The sequence below is a fragment of the Archocentrus centrarchus genome, chromosome 12, assembly GCF_007364275.1.
Source record: "Archocentrus centrarchus isolate MPI-CPG fArcCen1 chromosome 12, fArcCen1, whole genome shotgun sequence".
In the NCBI taxonomy this organism is placed as follows: domain Eukaryota; kingdom Metazoa; phylum Chordata; class Actinopteri; order Cichliformes; family Cichlidae; genus Archocentrus; species Archocentrus centrarchus.
Window position 1 is genome coordinate 25260182 of NC_044357.1, and position 26339 is coordinate 25286520.

The window sequence follows — 26339 nt, forward strand, 5'->3', positions numbered from 1 at the left end:
TCTGATTCAGATTCTGTAACATCTGGCGTAAGACTCTGGGATCAAATGCGGGAGGTTCTCTGATAGCTCGGACTTCTGTTCCAGCATCAGCCTGACGACTGTAGTCGGGGACATCTTCCTGTTCATTGTCATTGTCTAGCTCCTGCTGTTGGTCAACAAGTGGCAAAGTCACTGCTTCAGATTCAGGAGCGAGATTACACCATTCATCAATCACCTCTCTGTTCTGCTCAAACTCTTCAATTGCGTTCTCAATATCTTCACTGTTTTTCTCATATTTCTCTCTGTTTCTTTTCACAATGTGTTGCACATACTCAGGGCGGTCGGCACCTCGTAGCTGTACGTAACCGGCACTGTAGAAAGACTCATAGGTTGGCAAAGATGGTCTCTTCAGTTGGTGATCTGAACGATGAGGAAGGTAGAGTTTCAGCAGTCTTCCGTAATATTGCTCTGGATGTTTTTCTTGTGAGCAGCGGTGAAATCTGATGACAGCAGGCTTATCGTTTTTACGCCTTTGCACAAATCCCATCTCATTGAGGAGGGGCAAAACATCTTTACCTTTTTTCTGTTGACCATAAACAATCCTGCAAGTAGCCGCAAAGTCTGCCAGGCACATGTCCTCATACTCTGGAGTTTCAGGTCTGGATTTGTACTTGTCACTCAAAGATGTCATCCAAATGTTGGAACATTCTGCTGTTGTGTTCTCCAGGACCGACAAGGGCCGACTCATTCTCACAGGGTTATCATCGGTCGGTATGAATATTACGGCACGTGAACACTGCTTCATGTGAAGACCACATGCACGAGCAACACATTCCTGAGCGCTGACCTCTCGCTTCTTCGAGTACGCCTGCATGACTGCTCTCATCTCGTCACACTCATTCACATTGTTGGTGTTGGAGTTTGCAATGACCGTTTTCAGGTACTCAGAGAGGCCTGCTTCTTTTTTACTGATGTAACTGGTCAAATAGACTATGGCGCCATAGGCATCTACTATGTAGCTGACATCGATATTGGCATTCCAGGCTTCAAGCAGGTGTGGATTATAACCATTTACCCAACAGTCCTTTGGATCACGCTTTAGTAAGACTGTGCTCCTTGAATTCATCATATTCAGGTATTGCTCATATTGTGTGTGTGTTAATTCACACCTAGCCAAGAGTTGCTCTAGAGTGAAGGAAGCAATTTCAGGTTCATTCAGCAGCTGGTTCAGCGGTCTGAGCTTGTTCTTTGCTGTTTCTACATCCAGTTCATCATCGTCACAGGGTCTTGTGATCATTGTCTGCTTGCAGGGTGGTTTGGGAAAACCAAAACGGCATCCAGAATTCAAACTCTTGAAACATGTCTTTGAGTGGTTCCTACTGTGTTTTTGCACTTCTGTTACTTTCTTGTGCAGTTCAGGTTGTGTCTGTGGATCGGGCAGCTGAGCTGTGATGTATTTATTTACAAAATCCACAACAGTCTGATCATCATCCTCATCAAACACAGGAGCACCTTCTACCCATAAGAGACAGTGTATGTGTGGGCTTCCTCTGTGCTGGAACTCAACTCTGTAAAAGTAGTCAATGACTTTGCCAAGTGGCTGTGCAGGAGATAAGAGTAAATCTCTGAATAAAGCCTCAACTCTCTTATCAAACATGCGCATTGTTGTCACAGGATTGCTTCTCAGTATGTCACACTTTGCTGACCAGTCGAGTTCTTCAAAGTTGACCTCTTCACATTGCTGTCTGGTTATTGCCTCAATCACTTCAGGCCAACGCATTTCAGCAGCTGAAAATGTGCAAAAGAATGTGGGCGTTCCCAACTGTCTGATCATGGCAAAGAGATCTCGTGTGGTTTTCTCCCAATAGGCCGGGGTTCCTCTGAGCGGCTGCATGAATCTCACTGCATCTTTATTTCTCACCAGCTTCTCAACCTCGCGTTTATCTTGTAACATACCTGAGGTTATTCTCCGTCCATCTCGAGTCATTGGTTTTGCCTTCCTTAACTGCACCGTCATGCTCGAAGTAGCCAGATGTATTTCAGTCACAAACTGTGCAAAAAACAAATAGTTGGTGTCTTTGGCAAAACGTTCATCGATACAGAAAAGCCTGGATTTGAAATAGGCACTCGGTGATACTTTAATCAGCCTCTGTTCATCCAGTGTGTTTTGGCCTGTAGGAAACTGCACAGGGAATGCCATGGCCTCCAGTTTAGGTGTTCTGAAAAAGCTTATCGGACTGTTTCGTTCAGCTGGTGCAACACAGTAGATTCCTTCACTGAAACATAAGATCTCCTCAGACACATCAGGGGGCTGCAAACAGGACTCGAGTGCAAAACCACCATTAGATGATTCATCTGCTGGCTCTGGATCATCTCCCATCTGCTCATGTGGTTGTTCACCATCACACAATAACATGTCCTGTTCATTTTCAGGCTCATTTACAGCTTCACACAGTGCATTTTGTTCACACCTGTCAATTTCCATTAAATCAGCCTCATCATAATCCTCCACATCCATGCTGTCATGCTCATCCTCTTCATCGTCATCATCAGGTATTGTAGGATCACATAGCTCAGCTTCATCTCTGATACTTACATCCTCATACTGTGGATGAATCTCTTTCAGTTTGTGGAGTGCCTGCACAAGTTTAGACCAGGTTACTGTCTGAAACACCTGATGACCTTTGTAACACAAACGTCTCTTCAGTTTAACTCTCATCACTTGACAATCACTTCTCAGTCGGGGTAACACATCTACAGTTTCCTGGACCTCTGAGGGCACACACACAACGTTTCCTCTGATAGCACTCTGTCTGCCTTTGGGAAGAGGAATGATCTTTGCAAATGGAATACATTTGGCAATCAGATGTCTTTCCAGTATGTTGAGATCAGACAGTTCAGGTGGAATATCAGCAAGCTCCAATTTATTGGCAGCAGCAAGTGATGGCATGGATCCATTTTTAAGATGGTTATGGCAGGTGTGACAAATCCACTCTTTCTTTCTCTCATCAGGCAAATTGCACTGTTCATTTCTGCAGGCATCATCACACACATGAACAAACTTTCCTGTCAAACATGTTGCAACCACATGTGGATTCTTCACATACCTTGACCTTCTGCAGAGTTGCACTTGGTTAGGAAATGAAGCCTTGAAACATACAGTACAGGGGTACGATGGACCAGCCTTTATTTGAGACTTGAACGCAGATATGGCCTCATTGATCAGACTGTTGTCACTTTCTTGTGGTTGTCTGTTCATCCGTTTGTATTTCCTTTTGATTTTCATGGCACATCTCATGTTATGCATAATTCTAAATGCAAGATTGTTATTGTACCTGTTTCGCATGATCCGTTTCATTGTTTCTCTGTGTCTTATCCTAAATGCTCTGTCATTTGCATACCGCTGAGTCATACGAGATCTCTGCCTGTGTCGAAACTCTGGACTTTCTGTGTAACGGTTAGTCATATAGAGTCTCTGCCTCTGTCGAAACTCTGGACTTTCTGTGTAATGTTCAGTGATGTATTGTTTCATGTACTTTTTCTGTCTCTGTCTGAATTCTGCATTTTCACCATAACGTTTAGTAATGTAGCCTCTTTGTCTCTCTCTGAATTCTGCATTTTCACCATAACGTTTAGTAATGTAGCCTCTTTGTCTCTCTCTGAATTCTGCATTTTCACCATAACATTTAGTAATGTAGCCTCTTTGTCTCTCTCTGAATTCCACATTTTCTGCATAGCGTCTAACAATGTAATCTCTTTGTTTCTTTCTGATTTCTACATTCTTGTGATAGCGGTTTGCAGTGTACTGGGTTTTCTTATGACTGTTGTCTTTATATGTCTTGCTTGCATATGTTTTTTTGTGTGTTTTATAACCTTCATCGGTAGCATATTTTTGCCTTTCTTTTCTTTTTTGATTCTCTTTTCTTCTTTGTTGTGGTTTCTCTGATACCATCAATCTGTTTTTCATTTTTCTCCTTCGGTTTTTGCTACATTTTTTTAGCTTCTGAGATATTGATTCACTCTGTGAGTCATCATGTGCTTGAGGGCAACTAAACTGAGCTGATGGTTCTGGTTCAGTTTGACTTTCAGGAAGAATGACCTCTTGTTGTCTCACACATGTGAAAGTGACATCAGTAGTTGTTTGACACCTTAATTCGGGGTTTGTCACTTCACCTATGAGTCCTGATTCATTCTGAGGATCATTGTGTGAGGGGACTTCTGTGATTTGGACATATTGTTGATTCACAACTGTGTTTTCAGTGTTAAGTGCAGATGAAATGCTCTCAGGAATAGCATTCTGTTTGATTCTCTTTAGAGTTGATGAGTGTGATTCCTCAGCAGCTTCAACCAACAGAGCAGGTGCAGCAGTAGTGTTAACTGGACGTGTGCAGTCTGTGTCTGGGACAGCATCACTCAGGTTCACTGGGCTCAAAGTGTAGAAGTGCAAAGGCTTCAGCTCGTATTCACGGCAAAGAGGTACCTCCATCTTTTTATACAAAGTTAAGAGTCTGTTGATCATGTCACTCAGACGTGTGAACTTCAACATCACAGCTTTACCACAATTGTGTAACTCTGGTGGCAGAGGAAGACCATTGGCTTTCCTGGAGTGTGGATCAAAGAAACCATATTTGCCTGATCTGGATCTGAACACTGCGATGCACAATGAGTTCATAATCAACAATGCATACTGCACATCTGACAACAAGCAGCTCAGTCGTGCCTCTAGGATCAAAAAGGTATCTCCACTTTTTTTTGAAGGTTCTCCATATTTGCCATACCTGGAAGGCTGCGTCATGTCCACATGATACGTACACCTGCGAGCATCAACTATGTCTGGGAGTTCATCAGTTGCCAGATGGATACTGTTGGGAAACCTTTTCCTGGCCTCATTGTACATCACATCACCTTTATCCAGGACGCAATTCAGGTCAGCTGTAGTTATGTTTTCATCCTCATGAAGGAATGCCAGGAAAGTTAGAGAGTTACACGTGCACTGGCTGTTTCTAGATTCACCATATTTGAGATCAGCCTGGCTGTGAGATGCACAGACATGTGTTTCTGAAGGCTGATTTCCCATACTCACAAAGGATGGTCCTGCTACATCACTGTGACATCCTCTCTTTACAGTGTTGGACACCTGCGGTACACCTGACACCTGGTTTACCTGCTGTTGATGAGAAGGTCCTGCTACACATGTATCATCATCATGACGAACTGCAGTTCTGCTCCGAGTTCTGTACTTTATATGACTTTCAGAAGGTCCTGCTACAGACACAGCGTCACGTTTTACAACATCTGTGTATGTCACCTCTGGTACACGTACAGAGTTATGTTGAGTTCCCCGTTTGACACTTTCACCTGTTGCCTGTGGAGACATGTTCTCTGATGCACACTTCTGGGGACCAACATCTCCTTGTTGCTCACTTGTTGATGTCGTCCTGATGTCTGATGTCTGCCAACGTTTCTTTGCAGCTTGTGACCTGTTCCTTGACTTTCCCATTTTTGCTCTTCAAAACCACAAATGTCTTATTCCTGTATTTCTATAATTCAGATAACAGAACTGACTATAGTGTAAGATGTACCTTTAATGCAGAGTTTAATTTCTTTTAGCACAAATTCCAAGCTTCTTCAAGAGTCCTGAGATTAAATTGTCACACTTACTGTTGGCTGAAAAAAAAAATGCCTCTGTATAAATTCTAATGCAAAATCACTGATCACTATATTCAGCGTAAGATATAAGGTTTAACAGATAAGATTTCAAAATTAGCTGTTCAATAAATCAAAATATCAAAGTTTCTTTTTTGTGGTAATATGCCAAAAACAGGTTATCTGTACTTGTTAAAATACCTCAGTATAAAGGTTTTAGCCTACAGTGCAGCTCTATCAAATACTTTATATTTCACTTATATTAAGTGAATATTTCTCAGTACTTCAGTATCAGCTACTCTGTCCTGATTCTCAAGTGCTTTCACTCACCAGCAGAAAGTAACTGATAAAGATTTAATAAGAGGAAATGTAATTGTGGGTGATAAACTCTGGCTTATATTTTAAGGTGTAGATTCAGTCAGCAGCACAGGTGTAGCAGTCGAATGGCAGGTGAGGGCTTCTGGCAGCAGCAGGAGTTCTCCACCGTTTGGTTGAGTTGAGACAGGAAACAAGCACGCCAAAGAACTGCAGGTCCTCCTTACAGATGTCTTCTCTTTTTATTTGAATATTCACAAAAAAACAGCAAAACACTTGAATATGCACTCAGTGACTGAATAAAGTTTATATATATGTCCAATCCAAACACCTCAGACTGGGTACAAAACTGCAGATCAATTTCAGATCAGTCCAATTATTTTGTTATGGTAAATATTTATCTGCTAATATTCACTGTCTACTGTATTCAAATATTAATGTATTTGGAGATCTGGATTTCCTCTGATCTCAATCAAAAAGCCAAATGTCTTATGAAAACAGTGTTATTTTTTACTTAAAATGAATGTGTTCTTAAGTGTTTTCCAATTTTTTGAAACACTTTTGTTTTTCACAAATTAAATTTCAATGTTTTCTCCTAAATATTTAAATATCAAGATCAGTTAGGAGAAAATATTTGGCACTTTTTTCTTGCAAACAAAATATCACACAGACAGACAGACAGACAGACAAACAGAAAGAAAGTGAGTACTTGTAACTCAGCTGGAACCTGTATCCAGAAAGATGGAACTTATATCCAGAAAAGTGGTACCAGTAACCACAGCGCTTGTAAAACTGGGCAAGTGTAAAACTGGGCACTTGTAAAACTGGGCAGTCGTAAAACTGTAGTCAAATTGGAGTCTTGTAAATTAGATAGAGCGGTCGGAGATGGTGAGAGAAAGATAGAATGGCTTTTTCAATTAGACAGAGCAGGTTAGAGGAGAGGGACAGAGAGCTGGAGTGGCTTTTTCAATTAGATAGAGCAGGTTAGAGGAGAGGGACAGAAAGATAGAAAATCCAATAATCAGACAGAGCGTGGTAGATGGACAGGAAAGACAGAGCTTTAATAGAGAGGAGACACTGGAGATGGTGGTCAGCAGGATACCTGAAAAACACAAAGACATCAGTTAAGCTGCTGTTTAAAAAATAAAGCATCAAGTGTCACTGAAGTGGTTTATCATAATATACTCCAATTAACACAGCATTTCAAGCTGTTCTCAGCATATTTCAGAGTTCTCAGTGGTTATGATTTATATTCCTGGTTTAATTCCAGGAATAATAGTGTTCCATAGGAAACACCAAAATCACTCTGCCTTTACACAATTAGGCCCTTTTTACCCCAACTATTTAACTGTATGGATGAGTTTCTGCCTTTTCATAACAGGTCATCTGTGTATAGAGTGACCCACTCTGAGAGTCAAGCATGTAAAATGACTGTATGCTGGTGTGGTAAATGGTAAATGGACTAGTTCTTATATAGCGCTTTTCTACTCAGTATGAGCACTCAAAGCGCTTATACAACCTGTTTGCATTCACCCATGCACTCCTATTCATACAAGCACTTCCATTTTTTTACGAAGCTAAGTGCTTTTAATTACCTAACATTCACACGCATTCATACTCCGACAGAACGGTCGGAGAGCAACTTGGGGTTAAGTATCTTGCCCAAGGATACATTGGCATGTAGCCCGGAGTAGCCAGGATTCGAACCGCTGACCTTCCGATCAGTAGGTGACCTGCTCTACCTACTGAGCTACAGCCACCTGGGGTGGCTGCAGCTCAGGATAGCAGGTGCTATCCTGAGCTTTGATGTGTACGTGTAGCTGTGTGCTGTAACCAGGTGACTGTCTTGTGCTGTTATTGGTATTTTAACTACATTCCTGCATAAAGACCTCAGATGTTAGAGCAGGCAGCAGCTTTCACAGAAGATGGTAGTTAAAAACAATGAAATCTCTATTGCAGCTACTGCTTCTAATGCTTTTGTTCTATTTATTGAACACTGGTGCTCCCTTACCTGTTCAAGCAATCATTTCAAATGATCAGCATTTTATCTGCAAATATCATAGCTACCATCAGACTAATCCACCAGCCCTTCCCAGAGGACCACAAGCATACAAATCTGCATAGTTCACATCCTCAAAGCCCTTCAATGTGTGCAAGGCAAGTCAAAATTTATTTCTATAGCACGTTAAAAACAACTTCCGTTCCCCAAAGTGCTGTACAGATCATCAAAACATGCAATAGTCATTAAAACAGCAATAAATAAAATAAAAAAAAAAAAAATCAAAAATTAACTGGTAAAACCCTAGCAAAGATCAATGATATATAAACCTATGATACCATAGTAAAGCCAGAATACTCCACTCAACTAGCGAAAACCACAAATGCAAGCGAAAATACAGTCAAAGAGAGCCAAAGTTCTGCATTTCACATCATTTAAAAGTAACATACAAATATTATTCCAGTAGCTGTAGTTTTCTCTTATTAACCTTTGACCTCTGCTTTAATAGCAGAATCCAATGTTTTGTAAATTTCCCACATTGTGGGATGAATAAAGGATTAACTTTAATTCACATGGTTAATCACTGCTAAAGTGATTATTCAGCACTAAAAAGCAATTTTAAAATATCAGTTCAAACAATCCAAGTATTTTGACGTACACTTCACCATATGCCGGCCATGGTAAATTATGCCGGAATAATTAGTAGGAGCTCAAATTATTTTGACTGTTGGGTTTTCTCTGTATTATTGTAGGGTCTTTACTGACAATACAAAATGCTTTGAGGTGACTGTTGTGATTTGGTGCTATATAAATAAAATTGAATTGAATATTAAATCTTTATTAATGTATTCCTATACTTACAAGCCAAAGCACCAAATGCAGTCAGGTTTCTGTAAGAGAGAGAGAGAGAGAGAAAATAAAATAATTACACAGTATTATTATTAAAACTAACACCCCAAACGAGGAGCAGTCTATGGAGCTGATGGGCCAACCCCCCATTTTATAATTCAAACTGACTGAAAAGGCTGCATCTATGATCGACTTCACTCTGAAATGGTATTTGTTCATTTTTCATGACAGACTAGTTTTTCATCCATCCATCCATCCATTCGCTTCCGCACATCCTGTTAAGGGTCGCGGGGGGGCTGGAGCCTATCCCAGCTGTCATAGGGCGAGAGGCAGGGTACACCCTGAACAGGTCGCCAGCCTGTTGCAGGGCCAACACAGAGGGACAAACGACCTTTCACACTCACATTCATGCTCTCATTCACACCTATGGGCAATTTAGATTAGCCAATTAACCTAACCCCAGTAAGTGCATGTCTTTGGAATGTGGGAGGAAACCGGAGTACCCGGAGGAAACCCACGCAAGCACGGGGAGAACATGCAAACTCCACACAGAGAGAGGGAGAGGCCTGGGCCAAGGTGGAATCGAACCCAGGCCTTCCAGATGGTATTCTAACTGTGAGGCAGCAGTGCTAACCACTGCGCCACCATGCTGCCCGACTAGTTTTTCAATTATATTTAAAATATACAGGTACACATTGTAAAAATACAGGTCAAAATGTAAAAGGTGCTGTAATACATTTTTCTGTTCTGTGATTTCAGTCACTGAAGTGACTGTCAACACTAATGCATTCAAGTGATACCAGTATTATTATTATTATTATTACTACAATAATCTGCCTCACTACAGTTTCTTGTCCATGTGATTTTTGCATGTGCATGGTTGTGCACATTATATGTGGAATATAATGTGCACAACCATGCACACACAAGATCATCACCAGACTTCTGTGAGTGTCAACACTGAGCCATCATAATCATTATCAAACAAGGATATTTCAGCCTGCTGGGCTGATATGGATATTTTAATACAACTGTTCATTTGCAGTGATGCTTGTTTATCTGGACAATACAGGAGAACAGCAGGTCTAAGGTCAAATATAGCTGTTCAGCTGTTATCAAGCCATTTATGCTCACTAATTAATATCTGTTTTATATGTCAGCATGCAAGCATTTCCTCACAGTGAGAAAGACCTCAGTGTGCCTTTACTGTGTTTGTCTGGGCCACACAGAGTATGTTACAGAGGGTGGACAGCCCTACCAAAACACAGGGCTTTCAAATTATGCCGGCAGGAGGCGCATTTTGACTTACTTTCAGTTGCATGATTTGATGATGATTTGATGATGAATTTCAGAGCCGACCGTGCTGTTTGTTCAGTTTGACAATAAAATAATATGCATTAGCATAGCTTCTCTACTTTTGAAGATTAACTTCCAAAATTATTTCAAATCAGAGGTGGGAAGTAACAAAGTACAAATACTTTGTTACTGTAGTTAAGTACATTTTTCAGGTATCTGTTTTATACTTGAGTATTTATTTTTCTGACTACTTTATACTTTTACTCCCTACATTTTTACACAAGTATCTGTACTTTCTACTTATTACATTTGCATTTCCGTCAAACATCAAACAATCTGAGCCTAAACGGAGGAATAATAGCACTTAAGAGACAATCGTACTGTGTGTCCTCCATCAGCGGGGCTTATTGGGTACAAAGGGATTAAATAATTAAACCCATATAATTAATGTCTCATTTATAGGGCTATAATCAGGGGTTACAGTGGGCCAGACCGAGTCCGTAAGTTGTGCTCGCAGCACATAAACAGCTTAGCTAGCGCTACTGAAGAGCAGCGAGCATAAAGGGAGTAACTGTGGCAGGTAAATGCAGCATTTCTAAATGCTCAACAAATATCAGCAAACACACAAAATGTGTGCAGTTTGTCACACAGTGTGTCTGCTAGCTAAAAGAAGAGCTGCTGTATTTCAGGGAGAGCAAAGAGAGAGAAGTTCACTCAGAGATGGAGAAAGAGGACAGGAGAGGAAGAAGAGAGATTAGAATTAAAGGTAACGACAGCAAAACAAACTGAAGTATGCTGACTTTGTGTTATTCAAAGATTGTATGAAAATACTGCAGTTTAACACGTAATAAACAGGTTAGCTTGTTGTACTGTATTTACAGTAAAGCTCTGTGTTGGTGCACAGAGGCTGTGTTCATGGTCAGAGTTACAGGTTACATCAGTGCAGCAGAGATGAGTTTGAATCAAAGCTGATGCTGAGATTCATTCACTGAATCCAACATTTCTACAGCCTGTATGCTGTCAGTGTAGGGGATGGAGATCAGCTCAGATAGCTGTGAAATACTGGGTTACATCTCTGTGAGTTCAGTTCATCCACACAGAGCAGTAAACCTCAGAGCAGCAGCAGCAGGTCAGCTGATCACAGCCTGCACACCAACATCATTTCCTGCAGCTCACAATAGAAAGCTGTGATTCTTCTGTACTTAAGTACAAAATGTCAGTACTTTTGCCACCTGTGTTTAAAATTAAACCATAACATTGTTGAGATGCATTGCATATAAGTAATGGTTTGTGAACACATCGGCCGTGGCATTTCTTCCTTTCATAGTATAACTTGTTGATATATAGTAACTTTGATATACTTATGGGCGTACTGAAAGAAAGTCTTTAAAAAGTAGTAAAATTTAGGGGATAGTACTCATAAAAGCAAAACAGATGGGAAAAGATGCCCATGGAGGACAGCAAAGGTCTCAGTCATAAGGTGCCTGCTACTTTGGCATGCCCCCCCTTCTACTCCAAAACAATTTGAAAGCCCTGAAAACAGGAGGCTCCTGTGCTTCCATGATCTAAAATACTTTAACTGTAAAATATAAATTATGTTTAACTGGTCTATTTTACTGACAATACGCCCATACTTACCAAACAGCAGCAATCACAGTCAGGTTTCTACTAGTCTGATAGAGGGAGAAAAAAATTAGTTTGTCCATCTGAGTGTTCATAACAGCAGAAACATTAAACACAATACAATAGGTTAGCTTGATGGAGTGGTATTAGGTGAGATTGTGTGTCTCTGTGGTTTTAGACCAAAATGTAATAAGCAGACATTAAAAAACATGTTGCCAAGGTCAGGAATTAAACCCACAACCTTGCCTTCCTCAGGCAAGTGACTGATGGAGCTAAAGCAGAAGCTCAAGTTTCCTGCAAATGTGGGATGCTGGAGAGCAGAATGTGCTGCAGACCTAACCGCAAAGAAGCACTTCTCACACAAAAACTGGCAGTCCCACTCACAAACATTTTACATTGTGAATACAAGGAGATTCCACTGAAGCAGGAAATGTAGTTTTTTAAATCTCTGTACTTCTAAAGTATATTGAGAAATGGCAGTATAAAAAATGCCTTCATTTTGGTTTTTGCTCTCATGAGAGGAGAAAATTTAACATTACAGTGAATGAGAGATGGGGAGAATACACCTGTCACTCCAAGTCTAGTTTAAGTTCTGAATATGGCAAAGTTTTGTAAAGTACAATTTCTGAAAGAGCACAACCATAGCTACAATTTGAAGTATAAACTGTGTGGCTACAAACACAGTTGAGTGAATAAAGACAGCTGAAAGAGAAAAAAATCAACATTTAAACCAGCTGAGATTCACAACTAATCTTTGGCTAGCTTATCTCTAGGCTAAAGAACAGTAGCCACAGTTGGAGACCGAGCCACAGACTGAGAGCTAATGTCTCTCTAAAGTTCACATTGACAATATTTTGCTCTCTGTCTTTTACTTTTACTCTGTTTGAGTGTACCATAACATGTCATGTCAGTTTGAGCAAACACCAAACATGTCATTTTAGTGTGTAAAAACCGAACGGGACCGAGTCCCGACTACTCACCTCAGGGGACAACAGCGGAATGGAGTCTTGTTTGTTTTCAGGTGCGACAATAGGACGAGGCGTTCAGGGGTGCTCGGAAATTTCAGTGTCAGACTAAAATGGTGGAACGAATGTGAAAAGCAAACTCATTACTCCACTTTGAGGTCGTTCTACTGATCAAGAAGTACTTGTACTTGCTTTTTTGCAGTATTTTGAAAAACATTTCTTTAATTATCAAATTTTATTTTCCATGTTTTTTTGTCCATTCTTGAGTTATGACAGCAGATACGAAGTTCATCACAAATAAGTATGAAAATGAAATCAACTTAGATTGAGCCAAGAAACACCAAAAGCCCACAATAAAATCAAAATTAACCTGAAGACTATTGTAAAATTACACTGACAACATAAATTACACTACACCTACAAAATCTTTTCTGAAATAGCAAACAGAAACAACAACAGCAAACAGCAAAACTTGGGTAGTAGGGTGGGGTTGAAGAGGATTTGAAGCTTGGTCCATTTATTTCCAAGCCCTGCCCCCCAAAAAAGTGAGATATTTAAAAATGTATATATAACTATTATCCGAAAGAAAATTAAGCCTAATTCTCTAGAAAAGACCAAATGTTTTGAAACAATGGGTTCTGTAGTATAAAGCATGCACAAGAAGGATTTAAAGTGCAATGCCTAGAAATGCCTGAAATACCTGAAAGTTAATCAGAGTTGAAGACAAAAATACTAACTGGAAAAACAGCTGAAATGTTCAGAAAAGTACCTGAATTGAACCTGATTTGCTGAAAGGGCAGAAAAACTGCCTGAAATGAAATATAAACTGGAGCTTTAAAAAAAAAAAAACCATAAAATATATGGTTTTAGTTATCAGTGTTTATCAGTTACTCAGAGATGCTGTGTTGGTCTCATTGTGATTGTCGGTTTGTGTTATGAATTACATGTTATTGACGGGGGCTGATAACAGGCCACTATGACTGAGGTGGCTATGTCAGCTGATGACCTCTGGCCAGTTTTCCTGTTCAAGGTGTTCTGTGTCCTTAAAGCTCCAGGTTCTATGAGCAACCAGTAGGAGAGCACAGGAATAGCCAAAACCTGCTAGGTCTGTTCTTCAATTGCAGCTTGTCAAAAATATCAGTGAAGATCAAAAATTTTAATGGGCAAAAAAACCTGGCTAAGTAAATTTAAACTGAAGTTGAAAAAAAAAAGAAAACACTGAAAGATATAGAATAGTTGAATGCAAGTTTAATAGTTTAATGTCTTGCAGCTGAAGCCTTTGAGCTGAATTGCTGTCATTGCTGAAATATGTGAGAATGTTGCTGAAAATGTTAAAATGCAATGAATGATTGTCATACCCTCCTGAGAACCAAATAAAAAAAAATCTTTAAACTGACCTTTTTTGTGAGCACTACAAAGGATGCGAGGTCTCAGGAGGTTAAGCATGAAGGAGAATGAATGTGCAGAAAATTGTGGACAGAATGAATATAATATTGTGTCAGCCAATGGGAGAAGCCACCAGAGCAAGGACTTGTGGGAATGTATATGCTGGTGCATGGGTGTTTTAGTTATCAGTGTTTATCAGTTATTCAGTGATGTTTTGTTGGTTTCACAGTGATTGCTGGTTTGTGATGTCAATGTAATGTCACTGTGTTATTATTGAGGGTGGATGATAACGGGCCACCATGAGTGAGATGGCTATGGCAGCTGATGACCTTGGGCCATTTTTCCTGTTCAAGTTTGTGTAACTTAAGTGCAATTTCTATGTGTGACCAGAAGGTGAGTACAGGGATGACAAAGAGTTAGATCCTTTTCTTCCTCCTCAGCTAAAGTTTGTTAAGATATCAAGCAAAATGAAGAATTGTGAAACATAAAAAAAAATAAGCCCTGAAGATGTTTAATCTACACCTGAAGAAAAACCATAAAAGGTATTGAAAGGGCACCACCATGACTCAAGTGGCTATGGCAGCAGATGACCTTGGGCTATTGTTCATGTTTAGGGTGTTCTCACTTTGTCTAAATTAAATGCAGCTTCTCTGTGTTAGCAGTAGGTGATCACATGAATTGCCAGAAGCTACAAGGTCTTCAGTTCTAGCTTGCCAATATATCAATTTGACAAGTTTTAAATGGCAAGAATCAGCCTGAAGATATTTAAACAGGAGTTGAAGAAAAACCGTAAAACATATTGAGAAGTTAAATGCAAGTTAAAAGTTTAATGCCTTGCAGCTGAAGGCTTTCAGCTGAATTGCTGTCATTCCTGAAATATTTGGGAATGTTGTTGAAAATGTTAAAATACACTGAATGATTCTCCTAAACATGAAGGAGAATGAAAGTGCAGAAAATTGTGGACAGAATGAATCTGCTGTTGTGGCAGCCAATGGGAGGAGCCACAGAAGCAGGGACTTATGGGAGTGTTTATGCTGATGTTTGGGGGTTTTAGCTATTGGTGTTTATCAGTTATTCAGTGATGTTTTGTTGGTTTTACTGTGATTGTTGGTTTGTGATGTCAATGTGTGGTTATTAAGGGTGGCTGATAATGGGCCACCATGACTGAAGTGGCTATGGCAGCTGATGACCTCTGGCCATTTTTCCTGACCATGCTGTTTTGACATTGTGTCATTAAAGCTATTGCTTCTCTGATTAACCACTAGAGTGAGTGCATTCACAGCAAAAAAAGCTAGAAGATTTTTCCTTCTTCAGCTGAAGTTTGCTAAAGTGTCAATATAAATAGCATTAAAGGCTCAAGAAGGTCTTGTAAAAATAAACACACACTGAAACTTTGTCCTAAACATGAAGGATAAAGAAGGTGCAGAAAACTGTGGAAAGAATCAGTATAATATGATTGAATAAGAAAAGATTTAAAGTTCAAAACTAACTTGAGAATCTTTTAAGTTTGGGGTAAGTTCACATAAAAATAATTTTTGAACTGTGAGCGCCACAAGGACCTGCTCTAAACAGTGGTGTAAATTTTATTTTCCTGGGCTCAAAAGTGTGGTTGTGGGAGCAGTTTAAAAAAGGTACTCATTTCTGCTTTGGAGAAAATCAGCTCTCTAATCAGGCTCCCACTCTAGCAAACACAATACACAACCATTATAAACTCTGAAACGCCTGAAAAACCTCTTTAAACTTAAACGCTCACTGTGCTTAAACCGTAAAAGAAATTTTAACAGTAGCTGAAGAAAAACCATAAAAGACATTGAAATGGGTAAAATGGGCCACTATGAGTGAGATGGCTATGGCAGCTGATGACCTTGGGCCATTTTTCCTGAGCATGCTATTCTGACATTGTGTTATTAAAGCTGCTGTTTCTCTGGTTAACCACTAGAGTGAGTGCAGTCACAGCAAATTAAAGCACCAAGATTAATTTCTTGTTCAGCTGAAATTTGCTAAAGTGTTAATATAAAAAGTTTTAAAGCCTCAAAAAGGGCTTGAAGAAATAAACACACACTGAAACTTTGTCTTAACAAGAAGGTACAGACAACTGTGGAAAGAATGAGTTTAATATTATTGAATATGAAGAGATTTAAAGTTCCAAACCCAATGGAAAATCTTCTAAGTTTGGGGTAAAGTGGGACTTGAACCTGCTCTCTCTGCTTTTTCTGCATTCATGGTCCAGTGTTTCTACCACTGAGCCAACAGGAGTCTCATACAAGCAGCGAGGTTTGCATGCATACATATTGGAGAGCTCTCCCAAGCTGAATGCTTGCAAATGCGCCAATTGAAAACACCTGCGAGGTGCACTGCTTACCTGCTGAGGTGCGTGCACTCTGGCCAAATTTGACTCGGCGCAACTGTCAAATAAGTGCTTCTAAATCAAAAACCGTAGCTCCTATCAAAATCATTTTTGAACTGTGAGCACCACAAGGACCTGCTCTAAACAGTGGTGTCATTTTTATTTTCCTGGGCTCAAAAGTGTGGTTGTGGGAGCAGTTTAAAAAAGGTGCTCATTTCTGCTTTGGAGAAAATCACCTCTCAGAAATTACTATGGAGGTTAATGAAGGAGTTGGAAGGTACTCTCTCTGTTTGAATGCTTACAGTTTAAAAAGTGTACATTTGACAGGGTTTAAAGACACATTTTTTGAAAGTAGAGAAGCAGCTCTACATTTTGAGCAAAAAATCATGGCTGTAGACTGAAGAGTGTGGACACAGCGGCAGTTTAGAAATAAATTTTCCATCTGAAAGTTTTGAAGTCTCCCACTCTACTAATCAGGCTCCCACTCTAGCAAATGCAATACACAACCATTATAAACTCTGAAACGCCTGAAAAACCTCCTCAAACTTAAATGCTCACTGTGCTTAAACCGTAAAAGATTTTAAAACACAAAGTAATAGCTGAATAGCTGAAAGGCTTGGCTTCATTTTAAAGCTTAAATGGTTTCTCTAGCTTAAGGTATGCTGAAGTTATTAGCTTTCAAAGCCTGAAAGGATTTTTAAAGGATTTGAAACTTCCCCATTCATTTTCAATGGGGCTAAAAATTCAGAAAAATATTAATATAAAATCAATGCTTAAAGATTTGAACAAGAAAAGTAATAGCCCACTTCTCCCGAAGAAGCTGAACGTTTTGATACCTTAATTATTTTTGTAGCTTAAGCGGTTTTTGAGTTTTTAGCGGTCAAAAAACGTACGGAAGAACATATAATAATAATAATAATAAACTAGAAAAAGCATTTCCTGAAGAAAATGCACTGTGAATGCTGCATGCTGAAAGATTGGAGCTGAAATGCCAAGAAAGGCTTCAAACAGCTGGAACCTTATTTGCTGAATGAGCTTCAATGAACTGCTGAATACCTGAACTGCTGAATTGCTGAACTTCTGAATACCTGAACTGCTGAACTGTTGAATACCTGAACTGCTGAACTGCTGAATTGCTGAACTGCTGAATACCTGAACTACTGCATTGCTGAACTGCTGAATTGCTGAACTGCTGCATTGCTGAACCGCTGAATTGCTGAACTGCTGAATTGCTGAACTTCTGAATACCTGAACTGCTGAACTGTTGAATACCTGAACTGCTGAACTGCTGAATTGCTGAACTGCTGAATTCCTGAACTGCTGAATACCTGAACTGCTGAATTGCTGAATACCTGAATTGCTGAACTGCTGCATTGCTGAACCGCTGAATTGTTGAACTGCTGAATTGCTGAACTGCTGAATACCTAAACTGCTGAATTGCTGAACTGCTGAATTGCTGAACTGCTGAATTGCTGAATTGCTGAACTGCTGAATTGCTGAACTGCTGAACAGGTGTTAAAAATGTTGAACAGGTGTTAAAACTGCTGAACAGCTGTTAATAATGCTGAACAGCTGTTAATAACGCTGAACAGCTGTTAAACTGCTGAACAGCTGTTAAAGTGCTGAACAGCTGTTTTAAACCTGAAAAGGCTGTTAAAGTGCTGAACGACTGTTTAAACCTGAAAAGGCTGTTAAAAGTGCTGAACGACTGTTTTAAACCTGAAAAGGCTGTTAATGTGCTGAACGACTGTTTTAAACCTAAAAAGGCTGTTAAAAGTGCTGAACGACTGTTTAAACCTGAAAAGGCTGTTAAAAGTGCTGAACGACTGTTTTAAACCTGAAAAGGCTGTTAAAAGTGCTGAACGACTGTTTAAACCTGAAAAGGCTGTTAAAAGTGCTGAACGACTGTTTTAAACCTGTAAAGGCTGTTAAAAGTGCTGAACGACTGTTTAAACCTGAAAAGGCTGTTAAAAGTGCTGAACGACTGTTTAAACCTGAAAAGGCTGTTAAAAGTGCTGAACGACTGTTTTAAACCTGAAAAGGCTGTTAAAAGTGCTGAACGACTGTTTAAACCTGAAAAGGCTGTTAAAAGTGCTGAACGACTGTTTAAACCTGAAAAGGCTGTTAAAAGTGCTGAACGACTGTTTAAACCTGAAAAGGCTGTTAAAAGTGCTGAACGACTGTTTAAACCTGAAAAGGCTGTTAAAAGTGCTGAACGACTGTTTAAACCTGAAAAGGCTGTAAAAGTGCTGAACGACTGTTTAAACCTGAAAAGGCTGTTAAAAGTGCTGAACGACTGTTTAAACCTGAAAAGGCTGTTAAAAGTGCTGAACGACTGTTTTAAACCTGAAAAGGCTGTTAAAAGTGCTGACCGGCTGTTTTAAACCTGAAAAGGCTGTTAAAAGTGCTGAACGACTGTTTTAAACCTGAAAAGGCTGTTAAAGTGCTGAAAGACTGTTAAACGTAATGTCATAAAGTAATAACATAAATCTGCAGAAGAAGCTGAGCATTTTGATACCAGAATGGTTTCTGTAGCATAAACGGTGCTGAAGTTATGAAAGAACAAAAAACAGCTCAACTTTGAACAGCTTGCATGCAGAGGAATAATCCACCAATCAGTTTAAAGTATTATGAGCCAATCAGAATGCTGCTACACATTTAGTTCTGCCAACTCAAAACAGCTGTGTAACTGTTTAACTGCAGGCACTTTGTGGCACAGCCCTGTTGAATTTGTCTTGGCGCACCTCCCGAACAAATGCTTATAAATCAAAAACCGTAACTCCTATCAAAATAATTTTTAAACTGTGAGCGTCACAAGGACCTGCTCTAAACAGCGGTGTAATTTTTATTTTCCTGGGTTGAAAAATGTGGTCATGGGAGCAGTTTAAAAAAAGGGTCTTTTCTGGTTTTGAGAAAATCACCTCCCGAAAATTACTATAGAGGCGGATGGAGGAGTTGGAGGGTGCTCCCTCTGCTTGAAGCCTCACAGTTTAAAAAGTTTACATTTCTCAGGGCTAAGAGACACATTGTTTGAAAGTAGAGAAGCAGCTCTACGTTTTGATCATAAAATCATGGCTGTAGAGTGAAGAGTGTGGACACAGCGGCAGTTTAGAGAGATATTTTTCAGCTGAAGAATTTCAAGTCTCGCACTCTAACCTTTGGAATGCGCACTCTAGACGACCACATACACAACCATTATAAACGCTAAAAAGAGCAAAAAACCTTCTTGTGCTTAAACTGTAACTGTTTAAAAACCATAAAAGATATTAATACAAAAAGTAATAGCTGAATAGCTGAGAGTCATGGCTTTATTTTAAAGTTTAAATGGTGTCTCTAGCTTAAGGTATGCTGAAGTTCTTAGCTTTTAAAGGCTGAAAGGGTTTTAAAAGGTTTTTAAGCTTTCCCCATTCATTTGAATGGGGCCAAAAAAATTAGAAAAATATTAATATTAAATTAATGGCAGAAGATTTGAACCTGAAAAGTAATAGCAGCGATCTCCTGAAGAAGCCGCACGTTTTGATACCAGAACGGTTTCTGTAGCTTAAACGGTTTTTGAGATCGAAGCGGTCAAAAAACGTACGGAAGAATAATAAATAATAAAGAATACAACAACAATACTGTGAATGCTTTGCAGCATTCACAGTAATAATAAAGATTACAAGAACAATACTGTGAATGCTTGCAGCATTCACAGTAATAAAGATTACAAGAACAATACTGTGAATGCTTGCAGCATTCACAGTAAATAATAAAGATTACAAGAACAATACTGTGAATGCTTGCAGCATTCACAGTAATTAAATCCTGCTATTAGTGATATTCAAATACCAGGTCTTCATTATTATTCTTGTGGCTGCCCAATTTCAAGCAGCAAAGAAATTAATCTAATAAATTGATCTGAGTTTCTTCTTTCCCTGCTCACTGTGAGTGCAGCTTCTCGGAGTGGAGCAGACAAAGAACTGCAATAATACTAATCCACCTGATAATAACACATTATGTTACCATCAGAGCAATAAATGCTTTAAAGAGTTACTCTGAACATAAGGAGAGACAGAAGCAGACAGAGGAGGTGTCTTCATTGAAGCTTTTTCAGTCCTGATGATTCAGATTGGCCATAATTTACAAACAAAAGGTTTTTTCTCCTTTCTTTTAAAACTTGTTCTACTATACAGACATATTGTGCATGTAGTATGCACACAGGTATCAGTGGGAGCTGCTTAAGTATTATAGGTAGTGGATATTACATCCTGAATTCTTAAAAAAAAAAAAGTACCTTAAACACCATTAACACGAAATTACACCATATTTGATGTTTTACTAACTCCTGTCAGAGGATGGGGTTAAACGCGTCAGTCTGTCTGTAACAGGCGCCGAAAGTTTCTTAAGACCATAACAGACCTTAACTGTGCAAACGATAATTATATACTGAGAGTGTGTCCCGATAACCATGAATATAATTACTTACCAGATTTATGAACGGACTTTGGTTGCAGCATCTTCCGGAAGTGACTGCAGCTAACGGTGAGCTAGCTTTACCCGGGAGCCTTTGAATTGTTTCTGGAGCCGCAGTGAGTGTACGCAGAGGGTTGGGCAGGGCGTACAGTGAAAAGGAGGACTTTTGGAGCAAAAATGTGAGTATTTTATGTGTTTATAAAGTTTCAGGAAGTTCGGGGAAGTGCTGCGTTCGGATATGCGTTTATAGCCTAGCAGCGCTGCTAAGTTGAACTTTAACGTCAGTGAGAAAACTTTTGAGATGTTTGAGTGCGATGAGCCAAAACGCTTCTTTATCCGTTTATCAATACTGTAACAACACTAAACTGTTGCTGTACGTTACGGTGACTGAATGTGGCAGGCCTCTAATGGCCTGTTTGACTGATTTTTGTTCGTTTTGGTGTTTTTTTAGCCGCAGAGCTCGGCTAGTGGCAGGTTAGCAAACAAACGCCAGATTTAGCAGTCAAAGAAAAGCCCGTCAGCATCGGGTTTAAAGGGAAGACGGGAAAAGCAACCATTGACAATAAGCTGACAAACCCTGAGAGGTGGTCAGCTTTCTAAAATCAGCGTCAAACAGGTGCTTTTCCACAGGTAAATCCCCGCCTCTGACTAGGAATGCCAGCTGTGATTTAACTACTGATACCTATATGAACCCCACTGTGAGCATTTTTACCCCGTATTTTCCCTCTGTTGCAGTGATTCAAACTTTACTGTACCTGTTTTTGACAGCATGGAGTGCGGCGGCCTGTGGGGTGACTCTCTGTCTCCAGAGTCCACCGTGACCTCCCTGCTGTCCAAGTCAGGTCACCTGAGGAGCAGCCTGCGACCTCCTCAGCACAGCTCCACCTTCAGATACAAAGACAAGGTGTGCGGGTCATTTGACTCAGTGTGTGGGCGCCAGAGCTTCTCACCTGTTCAACACCGATCTTCTCTTTTTGTTGGCCAGTCTGAACATTTGAACATATGAAGTTCTGCTTTGCTTTGTTGTTGTTTTTTTTAAATTGTCCTTTGTGTTTTTTACATTAAATTTATAATTTTATGAGAAAAAGAGGTGGTAAATTTATCATGAAAAATTAACACAATTTATGAGAGCAATGGGCAAATTTCCAAGATAAAATGGCAAATTTAGATGTGGAAAAACTGGCAGATTTCTGAGACAGAAACTGGTAAATTGTAAAAACTGGTGTGTGTGTGTGTGTGTGTGTGTGTGTGTGTGTGTATGCATGTGTGTATATATATATATATATATATATATATATATATATATATATATATATATATATATATATTGGAAAGTAAATTTGACAAACTGCAGTTTATGAGTAAAAAGTGGCAAACAGAAATGGAAAAAAATGTTGAGTTTATGAGTAAAAACTGTAAAATTTCAGACAAAAACCTGCAAATTTCTAAGAAAAACTGTCAAAATCATGACAATAAAAAAACAGGCAAATTAATGAGAAAAAATGGGAAAACGCCAGTTTGTATTTTAATGGTTTTTTTTTATTTTTAGTGAAGAAAAAATATCACTTTTGTAGGTTAGGTTGGACGTAATTTCACTCCTGGCTCAATAATAAATTTGGAAAGAGGTTGGTGTTCTAATCAAAATTTTTTATTGATCAAAGGAATTCAAATATGTGACTTTGCTTTCAATTTAACCTTAAAAAAGTACAAAAAAAACCCGTTATTATTCTAAATTGTTTTTCTTCTTAAATTGCCTCTTTTTCCTCTCATGAAGCGACAACTTTAACTGAGAAAATTTGAATTTCAGCTCCTGAATTTTTATTATTATTTTTAACCTTCAGTGCTCCCAATATGCTGCTGTTCTTTTCTTATAAAAAGACACACGATTAACTCAGCATTTATTTTAGTGTTAGTACTGCATCTGCAGCCTGTGTGATGAGTATATTAAAACCAGGACATCCACACTGACTGTCTGACCGCAGGAGTATGACTCGGCGTCGGCGACGCTGGACGCTTACATCGCAGACTTTGAGAGGAGTCGTGAGAGCAGCGAGTCGTCGTTGACGGGGAAGCTGCTTCTGCCGCACAGCCCACCCTCCACGCCGTGCAGGCACAGAGTGGGCACGCTCAGAAACAAAGACGGTAGGTCGCCACTCAGGATCAGGTATTAAAATCTCTCAGACTTTATCAAACAAGGGAATCTGTTATTATACTGTGGTCATTTTTATGTACTCCGTTGTTGTTTCAGTTCTCAGAGAGCGTTTGACCGACAGGGAGCTGGACTTCCTGAATCTCCCTGTCAGCGTCCTCCATCACCGCGCTTACCGGGACAGACTCTCTATGACAACAGATGAACTGCTGTCCATCCCCTATGATGGCTCAATGCCCGTCACCCACACCACCGCCTTAATCCAAGGTCTTTAAACACATAATACTGGACCTTTAAAGCCCTAAACACTCAGTCCCATCATTTTTGTGTACATCTGTATGGTGCCACAGAGAGGGGGTATCCCTAATATGGTCTGTAGAGTCCAAGACTAAAAGTGTGGAGCTGGAAATCAGCACAACTGGTCGCCTTTAAAATGTGTCTCTTACCATTTCAGGTTTTTAAATGCAGCAGCCACACATCTGCCTCATAAGTTCATTCAACACATCATTTACACCTTTTGTCTTTATCCAAGGTCATTACTCATTTCCTCCAAGGCCATTAAACGCACCACTCATACCAGGAAAAACACACCTCTGCTTTTACGTGCTGTCTTTAAACACATCGCCCACGTTTCAGCCTTAGCATTAGATACTCAGACACATCACTGTTGTAGCTCAGCCTCCATAATCAGTGTTAAATCAATAGATGATTCATTAATAACAGCAGTGATGAGTTTGCCTCAGTTCCTCACTCGTCTCCTCTGCTGGTCCAGACTTCCTGTCCCGGTCTGCAGCCTCCCAGCCCTGCCCCTCGTCCTCCTCCAGACTCCTCCACCATCACTCGCTTCCACACAGGACGTCCAGGAGCGCCAGGTTTGTGCTGCTTCCTGGCTCGTTAGGGATGTTTCCTGTTAGATCTGAGTCCCAGGTTATTACTGTCTGCTCCTCTCCAGGTGCAGAGACAGACCGAGGGCCACCGCATTTAATCCAGGCCTTCACAGCGACAGTTTTAAGGTGACCCTCGCTCACTTTTCTGGATTATTCTGAGACTGTAGCAGTGTCATAAACTGCTGTTTCTCCTCTTCAGAGATCAGAGCAGGCGCCACCGTCCTCGTCGCTCCACCTCCCTCGCTGGTTCACCAGTAATAAGGCTGATATGGACTGTTCAGGAATCACCAGCGTGCCTGATCTGAAGTATCCAGCCTGGCTGCAGAGGTGTGACCTCAGCGAGCCGCCGCCTCCACAGTCAGAGCTGTGGGACGACCACGGTATCTTCCTCTTACACATATCTGCACAAAACCTCCAAGATGCCACAGCATTAATTCCAAAGCTTAATTTAGCAGCTTTTTTTTTATATTAGCAGTAGAGAGTGACAGGAAATGGGGAGGAGAGATACAGGGAAAGGCACGCGGGAAATAGGCGACAGGTCAGGACTCGAACCTGCGCCGCCCGCACTGCTACGCAGCATATGAATATGGTCACTTACTCAACCACTGAGCCACCCCAGTGCCCCATTTAGCAGCTTTTTATTATTAACATTAACAGTAAATCTACTAATACTTTATGCTCCGTTATTGTATATAACAGAGAGAAGTGACCCGTCAGGTTGAAATAATACTGAACACTAAGGGGAAGTGTTTTAATGAAGTCTTTTTCTCTGGTGGTTTCTGTTTATATGACCTGCTGGAACAACAGAGTAAGAATGCTTTGGGATGGAATCAGATGGGATTTTTGTCGTCCCTCCATGTAGACAGATTCTCTGAGCTTCTCTTTCCTAACATCTTATCCAGCCTCCTCCTCTCCTCATCACGTTTTCTATAAAGGCTGAGGAAGAGTGGTTATGAAAAGGAAGTAGGAGGTAAATATTTGGACTATTCGACCACAGCCCAAAGACCTTCTTGCTATAAGGTAGCGGTGCTAAGCACTGTACCACCGTGCTGCCTGTGTGCTGGATACATCAATCGTATCATTTTGAACCTCAGTGAAAATAAAATGTTTTCTTCACATACTCTGATAGAACATAGTTTATTTGGAAGTAATTGTACCCTTAAGCAGCATTATTTGATGGGGTCATGTTTCTTCTTCCAGATGTTCTTCCACCTGGAGCTCCCAGAACCACAGCTCCATCCTGGGTAGCAGACATGGAGAAAGATGAAGAGGCTGACCAGACACCTGCACAGGTGAGAGAAGCAGCTGCAGTGCAGCTTTATTGTCCTGCTGCTCTCATTGGTTAATGCAGAGCTGCTTCATTGTGTCTATTAATGAAGGCTTTGAGTGCACCCAGGTGCCCCAGGTAAACCATATTCTGTCACATGTGTGTCCCACAGTCAGAAGAAGAGCTTCATTGGTCAAGTTTGGAAGTAAAAGGTGTGTGTGTGTGTGTGTGTAGGCTGGCAGTCAGCAGACACTCAGAGACCTGAGGCTTCAGTTTGCTGAACAGATTTCTTTGCTCACTGCAGAGAGGAAGAGCTCTGACGTTGTGATGAACATGTACCAAGGTAAACGCACGTTTCAGTATAATGTAAAATAATCCGTGTGTGAGCAAACAAAGCCTCTCAAAATACAAAAAACCTTAGCTTACTTAAATTTGGTGAAGGCGGCTATTTTTAGATCTCTACCTGGAAGTCAGATTCTGACCTCTTACACTGTTTGGTCTGTGATTTCATCGCTGACCTCAGACTTGTGCAAAGAGCAAAAAAGGACGTGACGTTCACGTGGACAGTCTTCACTGGTGACGAGAGCCCGGTCTGCAGCTGCGACAGCAGTTTTCAGTCAGAGTCCAGAGTTTCAAAGGCCGGCGGCCAGGTGATATTCATCAGGCTGTGCACGGTGAATTTGTTCCCTGTCAACACAAACTTTCATTGTACTGTTCAAATTTTTGGCCACAGGAACACAAGCGTCAGATCTCTACATGTGACTTTTATCATTTCCAGAAAACATAAATCAAGTTGAAGGATTACTGCTTTGACACACAGGAGGTGATCCAGTGACCATCATAGAGGCAAAACAGGGCTCCTGTGGGCCATTAAAAAGTTTTAAGTCATGTAAAATACCGAGTTAAAGTATCTCGCCATCTCTGCTCGGGCAGCAGGATGGATGGGTGGATTAATAACAGGCCAAATTCAGCTCCAAAACTAATTAGATTCCTAGAGTAAGCAAATAACTTACATTAGGTTAAAAACAAATTCTGTGAGGGTGATTTTTAGACCCAGCAGGCTGCTGAGCTCGCAGCTTGTCTGACCAACAGATTCGAGTTCAGACTACTGCACTGTACCCATAGACTGTATATCAAAGATGGCCATAATCACCCGTTGGTTTGGGTTTCTGTATTTTG

At 40.2% G+C, this 26339-nt stretch overlaps 2 protein-coding genes across 6 annotated transcripts in view; one reads left to right on the forward strand and one right to left on the reverse strand.

Annotated features, from left to right (window-relative positions):
- The window catches only part of mbd2 (methyl-CpG binding domain protein 2), a 62722-nt gene extending 41079 nt beyond the window's left edge, over positions 1-21643 (reverse strand). Inside the window, exon 1 of the mRNA XM_030742467.1 lies at positions 21613-21643. Within this exon, the coding sequence (XP_030598327.1) occupies positions 21613-21628 (16 nt within the window). The 5' untranslated portion in view covers positions 21629-21643. The remainder of the gene's footprint in view (positions 1-21612) is intronic.
- Positions 1-26339, forward strand: part of c12h18orf54 (chromosome 12 C18orf54 homolog) — a 46588-nt gene that overhangs the window by 15763 nt on the left and 4486 nt on the right. The window contains exons 2-11 of one of the 5 annotated variants that reach the window (XM_030742466.1): positions 20899-21036; positions 21626-21761; positions 22840-22999; positions 23106-23273; positions 23779-23878; positions 23959-24019; positions 24093-24273; positions 25094-25185; positions 25333-25372; positions 25465-25503. In XM_030742466.1, the coding sequence (XP_030598326.1) occupies positions 21627-21761; positions 22840-22999; positions 23106-23273; positions 23779-23878; positions 23959-24019; positions 24093-24273; positions 25094-25185; positions 25333-25372; positions 25465-25503 (976 nt within the window). In that variant the 5' untranslated portion in view covers positions 20899-21036; position 21626. Of the gene's footprint in view, positions 1-20862; positions 21037-21621; positions 21762-22839; positions 23000-23105; positions 23274-23778; positions 23879-23958; positions 24020-24092; positions 24274-25093; positions 25186-25332; positions 25373-25394; positions 25504-26339 lie in introns of those variants that run through there. The other 4 variants (XM_030742462.1, XM_030742463.1, XM_030742464.1 and 1 more) reach the window with 4 other exon arrangements.